The sequence below is a fragment of the Oryx dammah genome, unplaced genomic scaffold (genome assembly GCF_014754425.2).
Source record: "Oryx dammah isolate SB20612 unplaced genomic scaffold, SCBI_Odam_1.1 HiC_scaffold_27, whole genome shotgun sequence".
NCBI classification, from domain to species: domain Eukaryota; kingdom Metazoa; phylum Chordata; class Mammalia; order Artiodactyla; family Bovidae; genus Oryx; species Oryx dammah.
Window position 1 is genome coordinate 13,182,829 of NW_024070211.1, and position 10,649 is coordinate 13,193,477.

The following is a 10,649-nucleotide window of genomic DNA, read 5'->3' on the forward strand; positions in this document are numbered from 1 at the left end:
ATCTGTAACTGAAAAGTCAGGACAGACATGCGCAGGTTGGGGAGCGGTGGCCATCCTCCCTGCTGCCACCATTGCTGAGTTCCTCCAAGCAAACTCATCGCCTGCCACTCCCACAAGTTCTTCCTCCTGCTGCCCAAATGACCACATGGCCACCAGCCTCATTCAGTGCTTACGGTAAATCACATTTAATGGTTTTTCAAAAGAGAATAGAGAAACCAGGAAAGAAATTCACAGCACTCGCAGTCAAGAAAGAGTGAACTGAAAAAAGACAGGAATATATTAAGCTTTTGATTAAAAAAAAATGCAAACGCAGTTCCTCCCACACTCACCCCTGTGTTCTCACTCATGTTCATAGTCACATGCCTACCCTTGGGCACACACACACACACACACACACACACACACACACATGCGCGTGCTCCTGAACAGGCACACTCTCCCAGCACACACACTCAAACGCACACTCCCTCCAGGCTCGAAGGGTGAGAGAGGAGGAAGCCCAGTCCTGTCCTGGGACCCCGCCTCCCAAACCCCTCTCGCTGAACTGGCAAAGCTAGACTACACTTGGGCTCCAGGGGACACATGCAGGGCTCCGTGAGCTGCGCTGGGGACAGGCGGCCTTAGACGATTCTGTTCTCCAGGATGGCCAGCCGCTTACTCACAGCTTCCAGTGGACTGGGAGTTAAGGAGAGGCGAGGGCTGACCGGAGCAGAGCAGTGACCGGGTGGCACCTGCACTCGGGGCCCCGCTTCCGGGACTTTCTCTCATCCCTCCCCATAGCGTGTGCGTTCCCCAGTGTCAAAACTTACCAGCCACGGCCCTCAGGAGGGTGCTTTCCAAAAACAAACCGACAGTTCGGTGGGTCTGGAAAGCCCAGCCCTGCCCAGGTGCAGGTTTAGGCCTGCTGGGTACCCGCCTAGTCCTGCCTGAGCCCAGGGAGCTGTGGGGGGTGCAGCCCTATCTGAGAGGAGTCTGGTGGGTAGGCAGGTCACCGAGCGCCTGAGAAAGCGGAGTTCATAGGCACCACGTTTTCCCGAGTGTGTCCAGGACTCCGTGTGTGCCCAGCTTCTAGCTCTTGGTTTCTGCCTCACCTTCGTCAGTACCAAAGCCAGGGCCAGCCTCCCGGGCCAGGATCCAGCCCGTCTTCAGCAGGAGCCTGCCCGACCCCACCACACAAGGGGCAAAGCTCTCTCCTCCCCTCCACCACAGGGCCCTCTTGACCTCTTCCCCTCCTTGCAGAGGCTTCTGGGAAAGGATATGCTTCCGGGTCAGGGCCTGCAGCAGCCCCTCCACTTTGGTCTGGAATTTCACGATGGACTCGCAAGCACACGGGTCTTCCTCTGGGGTGGGCAGAAAGTGGGGAAAGGGAAAGGAGATGGTGAGTGACTGCCTGCCAGGGAGGCGGGTGGTCACTGCTCAGGGCCAGAACTGGAGTGCCTTGGGGGAGTGTGGGGCCTGGGAGATGCGAGAAGGCAGAGAGACATGGAGAGTTCCTGAGACAGAGCTCCCAGGAGTGATGGAGGGGGCGATCCCTGAATGTCTTCCTGACCCCTAAAAACCCTGATAAAGAACTCCAAAACAGCCTCCCCAACGCTGGTCACCTACAGTGTGCAGGACACTCTAGTCGGGGGCCCCAAGGTCATCTTAGTGACTCCTCACCCCGACTCTTTGGGTTTGTTATTAATCCCGTTTTGCAAACGAAGAACTCAAGAAGGAAAACAACTTACCCAGAGCCAGCAGCTAGTGAGTGTCAAAGCAAACATGCAAACCCAGGCCCGTCTGACTGGGGAATCTACACTCTTTACCACTGGGAACCAGGAGAGGAAGCAGGGTTCAAATCCTGGCTCCTCCAGTTACTCAGTTGTTCCACCCCTCTGGCCTTGATTTTCCTGTCTCTAAAATGGGGATAACAATATTCCTACCAAATAGGATTAAATGATTTCACATTTGGAGAGCACTGAGAACAGTGCCGCTTGTGGAAGAGCATTCAGTACATGTTTGCTGGCTGTAAAAAATCAGACAGAGGAGAAGAGGAAAGTGAGAAAGCTGGCTCAAAACTCGACATGCAAAAAACGAAGATCATGGCATCCATTCCCATCACTTCATGGCAAATAGATGGGGACACAATGGAAACAGTGACAGACTTTATTTTCTTGGGCCCCAAAATCCCTGCAGATGGTGGCTGCAGCCATGAAATTAAAAGATGCTTGCTCCTTAGAAGAAAAGCTATGACCAACCTAGACAGCATATTAAAAAGCAGAGACATTATTTTGCTGACAAAGGTCCATCTAGTCAAAACTATGGTGTTTCCAGTCATGTATACATTCCAGTCATGTATGGATGTGAGAGCTGGACTATAAAGAAAGCTGAGCACCGAAGAACTGATGCTTTCAAACTGTGGCATTAGAGAAAACTCTTGAGAGTCCCTTAGACTGCAAGGAGATCAAACCAGTCAACCCTCAAGGAAATCAGTCCTGAATATTCATTGGATGGACTGCTGCTGAAGCTGAAACTGCAATATTTTGGCCACTTGATGTGAAGAACTGACTCATTGGAAAAGACCCTGAGCTTGGGAAAGATTGAAGGTGGGAGGAGAAGCGGACAACAGAGGATGAGATGGTTGCATGGCATCACCAACTTGATGGACATGAGTTTGAGCAAACTCCAGGAGATGGTAAAGGACAGGGAAGCCTGGCATGCTGCAGTCCGTGGGGTCGCAGAGTCGGACACAACTGAGCAACTGAACTGAAAGTCAGATTGGTCAGCCCTCCTCCCAATTCTGCCAACTCATGATGCTATCCCAGCTCCTCTTTTCCCCACCCATATCTAGTCCAGGATGGTTACACAAACAGGCACACACATGTATCATCAGAGCCCCACCTACTCCTCCCACCAATGCCCTTTCTGGTCTCACTCACCCACACAGATCCTCTTCTGCAACTTCTTGCCAATCTGGTTGATGGTCTTGAAGTCAGCTGTGTAGAAATAGTGCTCTGCCACGGGCTCCGAGGCGATTTCCCTCAGCTCATCCTCCACGGCATTGCCCACACCCACAGCAAACATTTTAAAGCCTACCAAGAAGAACAAGGTGAATAATGGTGGCTATGGGGACAGGCAGCTTCCCTGATAGCTCAGTTGGCAAGGAATCTGCCTGCAATGCAGGAAACCCTGGCTCAATTCCTAGGTCAGGAAGATCCTCTGGAGAGGGGATAGGCTACCCACTCCAGTATTCTTGGGCTTCCTTTGTGGCTCAACTGGTAAAGAGTCTGCCTGCAGTGCAGGAGACATGGGTTCGATCCCTGGATTGGGAAGATCCCCTAGAGAAGGGAAAGGCTACCCTCTCCAGTTATTCTGGCCTGTATAGTCTATGGGGTGGCAAAGAGTCAAACACAACTGAGTGACTTTCACTTCACTTCTCTTTCACCATAGGGACAGGCTGCTGCTGCTGCTGCTGCTGCTGCTGCTGCTGCTAAGTCGCTTCAGTGTGTCTGACTCTGTACAACCCCATAGACAGCAGCCCACCAGGCTCCCCCATCCCTGGGATTCTCCAGGCAAGAACACTGGAGTGGGTTGCCATTTCCTTCTCCAATGCATGAAAGTGAAAAGTGAAAGTGGAAGTGAAGTCATGTCCGAGCCTCAGCGACCCCATGGACTGCAGCCTACCAGGCTCCTCCGTCCATGGGATTTTCCAGGCAAGAGTACTGGAGTGGGGTGCCATTGTCTGGGGAATGCCCAGGCAATCAAAACCAGTCACCTCCTGGTGGCAGATGCTGGAATTGCAGGCACAATGCCTGGGACAAAGACATTGAGGAAATCAACATTTACTGAGATGCTACCATATATCAGACTTGTACTGACTCCTTGTACTGAGAACTTTGTAATCTCATATAACGCTTATAATATCCATCTACTGGTTGCTATTATTTTCATTTAATAGGTGATAAAGCTGAGACTCAGGCTTGTCCCAAAGTGAGGTTGCCTGCCAACAGATGATGTGCTCTTGGGAATATTCAACTGGAAAAGTTCCAGGCCTCACTTACCAAAAGACCATGAGAACAAGCCACTTACTCTTCTGGGGCTTCAGTTTTCTCATCAGTATAAGAAAGAGTTGGACAAACCTCATTTATACGGAACCTGGGTTTAAGGCACTCATCAGAACAGACACTAAGCTAAACTGAAACTGAGCTGTTCCATGTGTACCCCTGACCATTGGTGGTATTCAGGGTCCCAGCAGCACCTACCAAGGTCCTTGGCTTTCTTGGCAGCATCATTAATATAGTCCTGGCTCCGGCCATCAGTGAAGACAATGCCCACCTTCTGGGCACCAGGCCTAGCCCCGCTGGACACAGTGAAAGAATTGTCGATGAGGTACTTGAGGGCAGCCCCAGTCATCGTGCCCTTCTCCATGTAGGACATGTTCCGAACGGCTGCCTTGATGTCCTTCTTGGTGTGGAAGCGGCCCAAGGGGAACTCCTGGCGCACAGAGCTTGAGTACTGTACCAGCCCTACTTGGGCCAACTTGTCTGATACATCCAGCGTGTCCACAATCTGGTTGATGAACTTCTTCACCAGCTCAAAGTTCTCCGGCCGCACACTCTTGGACCCATCAATGAGGAAGACCAGGTCAGTAGCCGAACTGCCCCCGCCACTGTTGCAGACTGGAGAGGGTAGGAAGGCAGGGAGGTGAAGCTTAAGGACACAGTCATTCATCCCAGCCAGTGGCTGGGTACCCACCACACCCAACAGCTGTTCAGAAGATCATCCGATTTGGGCCTCAAAACTCCCTCTGGGAAGCCTAAGCTCCAGCATGGAAACTTGAAGCTCTAAACATGGTTAAATCACACAACTCAGAAGTAGTGGCACCAAGATGTGAGTTCAAGAGTATATAACTCCTTCCACCACACTAAACCCCCAATCCACAGTGGCAGAAAGAGGGACAGTGAGAAGAGAACTGCAAACATCGAACTCTAGAAGACATCTCTTTCTTTTAAACTGAAGGACAATTGCTTTACAATGTCGTGTTAGTTTCTGCTGTACAACAGCACGCATCAGCTATATGTATACACAAGCCTCTTGAGCCTCCCTCCCACCCACCCGCCATCCCACCCCTCTAGACATTACAGGGCACTGAGCTGAGCTCCCTGTGCTCTACAGCAGTTTGCCCTGCCTGCCTGCTCAGTCACTCAGTCGTGTCCAACTTTTTATGACCCCAGGGACTGTGCAGTCCACCAGGCTCCTCTGTCCATTCGATTATCCTGGATAGAATACTAAAGGGGGTTGCCATTTCCCCCTCCAGGGGATCTTCCTGACCCAGGGATCGAAGCTGTCTCCCGCAGTGCCTCTATTGGCAGACAGACTCTTTACCACTGAGCCACCCAGGAAGCCACAGCAGCTTCCCACTAGCTATCTGCTCTACACATGGGAGTGCATACATGCCAGTACTACTCTCTCAGTTCATCCCGCCCTCTCCTTCCCCCTCTGTGTCCACAAGTCCACAGAAGACATCTATTGCAGATTGGTCCAGAGGCAAGGAGCAGGGAGGCTCAGGTGGGCTTCCTGGGGACTGGCCAAGGCCCCATCCCCTCCCTGCCACCCTCCCCAGGCTGCCTGTGTCCAGCCCACTGACCATTGCAGGTCTTGCCATCACTGTTCAGGGTGAAGCCCTCGCGGCAGGCACAGGTGTAGGAGCCCGGGGAGCTGACACACACCTGCTCACAGTCATGGTCGCCCGTGGCACACAGGTCTGACACCACTGCAGGGATGAGAGGAGACAGAATCACACGGTCACCGGCCCTTGGCTATCTCAGCCAGGATGGCCCCTCATACACTCAGGGACACTCAGGCCCTCACCCCGGTGGGGTTCCAGACCCTAAACCCAGGCCAGCATCACTGCAGCTGGGCTGACATCCCTGGAGACGGTGGCATTGCTGATAATAAACTAAAGCTTCCTGCTGAAATGACATAGGCCACAGGGGCAGGGCCTAAATCCCTCTTGTTCACTGTTGTATTCCAAATGACGAGAACAAAACATGCAGCAGTGAGCACAGCACACAGAAGACGCTCAGCAAATATCTGTGAAATACCAGATTTGTGGTACTGTGCATTATGGCCTAGATTTCTCACAGTTAGATTCAGGCTCTTCCTAGATCTGTTGTACACGTGGAGAAGACTCCTTGCACTGCCCCCTCCACCCCGCTAAAGGTTCTGAACTTTCTCCACCCCAATACCCAAGCCCCCTCAGACCCCACATCGCAGAAGACTCTGGCATCCCAACCCTCCACCCCACCCCACCACCACACACACACATACACACCCCGCAGCCAAATAGCACAGGCCCTCCCCATGTTCCCTGCCAGGACTCTTATCTCCAAAAGAAAAAAAAAAAGCCTCTTTTGAGCGGCACCTCCTCCCCAAGTCCCTCAACCTCGGACTGGGTGGGGATCAGCCCAGATAAGGCCCTGGCCCCGCCCCCAGTATGGTCTCACTCTCAGTCCCCGCCCCTTATAGGCCGCCTCCTTCCCAGGCTCCGCCCCCAATGGGCCACTCTCAGCCCCGCCCCTGCCCTGGCCCCGCCCAGACACCCGATCGCCTCTCCCCAGTCTCCCTTCCTCCAGCACCACCCCAAGCCTGGCCCATCGCCTGCCCCCACGCCGCCCGCGCACAGCAGAAGGCCTCCTGGAACTTCTTGGACAGCTTCTCGATGACGCTGTAGCTCTCCACATAGTCGACGTGCTCGTCCTGCGGCTCGCTGGCGATCTGCTGCAGCGTGGCCTTGTCCACGCGGCCCACGCCGATGGCGAACAGCTCGATGCCGCCGGCCCGGGCCCGCGCAGACACGTCCCGCACGCTGTCCTGGGGCCTCCCGTCCGTCACCACGATGACCACCTGCGACGCAGAGGAGGAATGTGCGAGGGCCTGGCCTCCCTCCCCACGCTGAGTGGGCCACTTGGTCCTCCAGTAGCAACCCCCCCCCCCCACCAACACCCCAGGACGGTTGACATAAGAAGAGATTGACCCGGAGGGGCGGAGTGGCAAGCCCCGGCACACAGCTGTTCGGTGGCAGGTGGATATGACTGCCACCACCACCAATATCAGGCCTGGGAAAAAGAACTTGGATAGTGGAAGAGGAGAAAAGGTTTCTTCTGGGTGAGAGGCGTGGCTAAGGTGCTCTTCCATCTGACTAGGGCTTCTGGGTGTCTCCTCCTCCATCAGACAGCTCTGTGACCTCTGAGGGCAGAGCCACCTCCACTCATCAGCCTGGGGGTGCTTGCGAGGGCAGGGCCAAACCTCTGTACTCAACTCCCTGCAGTTCTACCTTTCGGCCACCAGAGAGAGGCAGAAGCTAAAGAGTGGAAGTTTTTCCTCTCCTGCCCATCTTCCCTTGTATACCCTGGGAGAGAAGCGGTACCCATATAGATGCCCACGGAATGAAGGAAGATGCTGCCTTTTCTCCCTCCGTTCCCCAAGACACTAACTTCCTTAGGAAGAAAACACTTCTCCTCCCACAAGTCCCCTGTGTGCTGTATCTGGGAAAGGGAGGGAACCGGGAGGGAGGCCACAGGAAGGGACCCTGGCGCCAAGCCTGGCCCTCACCCACCCCCTGTCCAGCCTGCCCTAAGTCGGGTCCTCCAGACTGCTCTGTAGGAGTCTGGGACTCAGCGTCCAGCCCCCTTGGCTGCTTTTCTGCTTCTGACCTGAGTCTGCTTCTGATTCCTGAGTCTCCTCCCTGGCCTGGAGGATGCCGGACCCCCTGTCTTAGTGACCTGACACGCCTGGGTTAGAAATACAGCTCACCTTCCTGAGCCCATGTTTCTTTATCTGGAGAAAGGGAGTGTGGTGAGGCCCCCTGAGATGATTCTTGATAAGAAGCCAGAGGGGGCAGCAATATTTTTAGTATCCCTACCCTGGGTCCCCTGGGGAGCAGCCTCGTACAATCTCCTCCCCTCCTGAGGCCGAGGCTTCTGGCCCTGAAAACCTAGCTGTATCTTTTCTTTGCTGTCAGCTGCCACGTTCCTGTGAGCCCCTACCTTGCTAATGTCGGGAGACCTGGGGCGACCACCCTCTGCATCGCTTAAGGCCTTGGTGATAGCAAACTGGATGGCCAGACCCGTCATGGTGCCCGTGGACAGCGGCTGGATGCGGCGCACGGCCTGCAGCAGCTCAGCCTTGGAGCTGTGGGCCCGCAGCGGGAACTCCTGCTTCACGGAGCTGGCGTAGTTAACCAGGCCCACACGGGTGGCATTCGGCCCCACGTCCAGTGACTCGATGACCTGGGACAGGAACACCTTCACCTTCTCAAACTCCACGGGCCGCACGCTGCGTGAGCTGTCAACGACGAACACCAGGTCCGTGGGCCGGGTCCGGCAGAGGTGCCCTGGGAGGGGGCAAAGGTCAGGAGGATGGAGCGGAAATACTTAAGACAAAGGAACAGGGCACCAGGGGCTACTTAGGTCTAGACCTGAGGCCTCAGGCAGAGTAGACCAGACATGAATCAGCCTGGCTGGGTCCTGCTGTCAGCATGGGGACACCCAGGCAAGCAACTTGCCAGAGGCCCCCAGCTCAGCCCATAGGAAAGACAGAGGTTCAAATGGCACCTTCACCTCTCTGAGCCTGTTACCTGTCTGTACAATGGGCAGGCGATCCCTTCCTTACAGAATCCTTTGAGGACAACCAAAAATATGTGTAAGGTGCCAGCTCAAGGCTGGGCATGTAGGGTTCTCAGAGGCAGCAAAGGAGAAGATAGCCTTCACGTCTCAGGTTTCAGCCCAGAGTGTAAACAAGGGATTCTCTTTGCCCTGCCTGGGCAGGAGGGAACTGAGGGCCGGCCTTCCAGCGGGCACAGCCTTGAAAACCAATGCAGTACCCGTCAACGTGGGCTCTTTCATCTGAGCATCAGAGAGAATCAGCAAAGTGCACCCAGTCTGCCCCAATCCCGCAGAGCCTGCTGGCTGGTATTTAAGAGCAGGAAAAACAGCAGGAGTTCCTCGCGGCCGCCTTGGCAGTCTGACCAAGTGGGCCCCCAAGACACACCCCCAGGGAGCGATGTCTTTCCAGACAGCCTGGGAGGCAGCACCATGAGCTGGGAGGGACACAGAGCCCAGGTGAGGTAGACAGAGTCCGAGTCCTAGCTCTGTGGCCTTGGGCAGATCATTGCAGCTTTGAAGCTTCACTTTTCTCATCTGCCTGGAGGGGAGGATAGGCTTAATGCTTGATGTTATCACTGGCTTGGCCCTGCAGCCAGTACACAAGTCTGCACTCTGTCCCGCACTAAATCTGGGCTACTCCCAAGCGGGGATGCAGGAAGAGTCAAGAAAGACAAGGTGTGTAGACAGTCCTATCTCCCAGCCATGGTGCCCCAGGCCCGGACATCAGAGGTCCTCAAGGAACCTCAGAAATCACCTTGCAGCTTGGCTTCCTGGTCCCCACTTAGCTGAGGCTACAAATGGGTAAACTGAGACCCAGAGATGGAGAGGGCATTGGCCACACCATGGGACAGTGGACCAGGAGCCACAAGGCTCTGAGGCTTGCTCACTCACTGTGTGGTTTTAGACAGGTCCTCCCCTCTCTGGCCTCAGTTTCCCCATTTGCACAGGAGGAGCTGGGCATCCTAGGACTCTGTCTTCACAGCTGAAACTCAGAGTGGTACAGCTCATGGAGAGCCCAGTCCAGAATATGCTGGAAGGGCTGGTGGAAGGGGGAATGTCATCTTGCCCCCACCCGGACCAGATCTGGTGGCTCAGACGGTAAAGCGTCTGTCTACAATGCAGGAGACCCGGGTTTGATCCCTGGGTTGGGAAGATCCCCTGGAGAAGGAAATGGCAATCCGCTCCAGGACTATTGCCTGGAAAATCCCATGGGCAGAGGAGCCTGGTAGGCTACAGTCCATGGGGTTGCAAAGAGTCAGACACGATTGAGCGACTTGACTTCCACCAGATCTGCAGTCATCGGAGAGTCGTGAGCTCAGCCCTGGGCCTGGTTGCAGCCCCACATGCCAGAAGGCTGTGCCGTCAGTGACCCAGAAGACCAAGGTCCCTGTAGGATGCCTGGCCCCTGAGGACAGCCTGGGAGCTGTGAAGCCCAGAGACAGGCTCAGAGAAGCCATCTCACGCCGTGCCCCCTCCCCACAGAACAGACGGGGTCAGCCCACCCTGGTCCCTGTGTTTGTCAGCATCTCTGTCTGCTCCTGGGTCAGCCCTGTGGGGCACCCCTGCCTGCCCCCCCACCGCCCATGCTGGATACCATTTAGCCTCTGTCTGTCTCAGTGCCCGGTATCCCCCACCTCACATGGGGCCCCCTCACCTCTGGACAGGGGGGCGAGGCCAGGGGCACATGGGGCCTGGAACAGCAGCAGCAGCAGGCCGCAGAGCACGAGGCGGGGGCCGCTGAGCGCCCTCATGGTTCTGGCACTCGGGCAGTAGCAGCACAGTCGTGGGGGCCAGTGGGGGCCAGGTCTTATCAACCTGGCTGCCTGCTGGCCCAGCCTCCCAGTCAGGCGGGCCCCCCACTAACGTGGGGTCAGCCCCCTTGGAGGGCGGGGCCAGGCTGAATAGAGGTGTGTGTGCCAGGGAGGGAGGGAAGGAGTCTCCCCACCTGGGCTCCAGAGGCCCCTCCAACCACAAGGGCTCCTTTGCCCGCAGAAGCTGCAGCTG

General features: G+C 55.5%; 1 protein-coding gene across 1 annotated transcript; it reads right to left on the minus strand.

The window, feature by feature from the left end:
• Nucleotides 1-575: 575 nt before the first annotated feature.
• On the minus strand, nt 576-10,396 carry MATN1 (matrilin 1). Its single transcript, XM_040229863.1, has 8 exons — nt 10,300-10,396; nt 8,028-8,374; nt 6,663-6,885; nt 5,627-5,752; nt 4,242-4,658; nt 2,919-3,071; nt 1,260-1,340; nt 576-670 (listed from the first exon to the last, which is right to left on the minus strand). Exons 1-8 carry the CDS (start codon nt 10,394-10,396, stop codon nt 621-623), a joined length of 1,494 nt encoding a protein of 497 aa, XP_040085797.1. The 3' UTR covers nt 576-620.
• Between the last annotated feature and the right edge of the window lie 253 nt (nt 10,397-10,649).

What these genes read in the sequence shown, in the direction of transcription:
- MATN1 (XM_040229863.1), bottom strand. Translation starts at nt 10,396, where the DNA reads ATGAGGGCGCTCAGCGGCCCCCGCCTCGTGCTCTGCGGCCTGCTGCTG. An exon ending in GGTCTCCCGACATTAGCAAG is followed by an intron (nt 6,886 to 8,027) that starts GTAGGGGCTCAC and finishes TCTGCGTCGCAG; the next exon opens with GTGGTCATCGTGGTGACGGA. An exon ending in GCAGGCCCTGACCCGGAAGC is followed by an intron (nt 671 to 1,259) that starts ATATCCTTTCCC and finishes CTCCCAGTCCAC; the next exon opens with TGGAAGCTGTGAGTAAGCGG.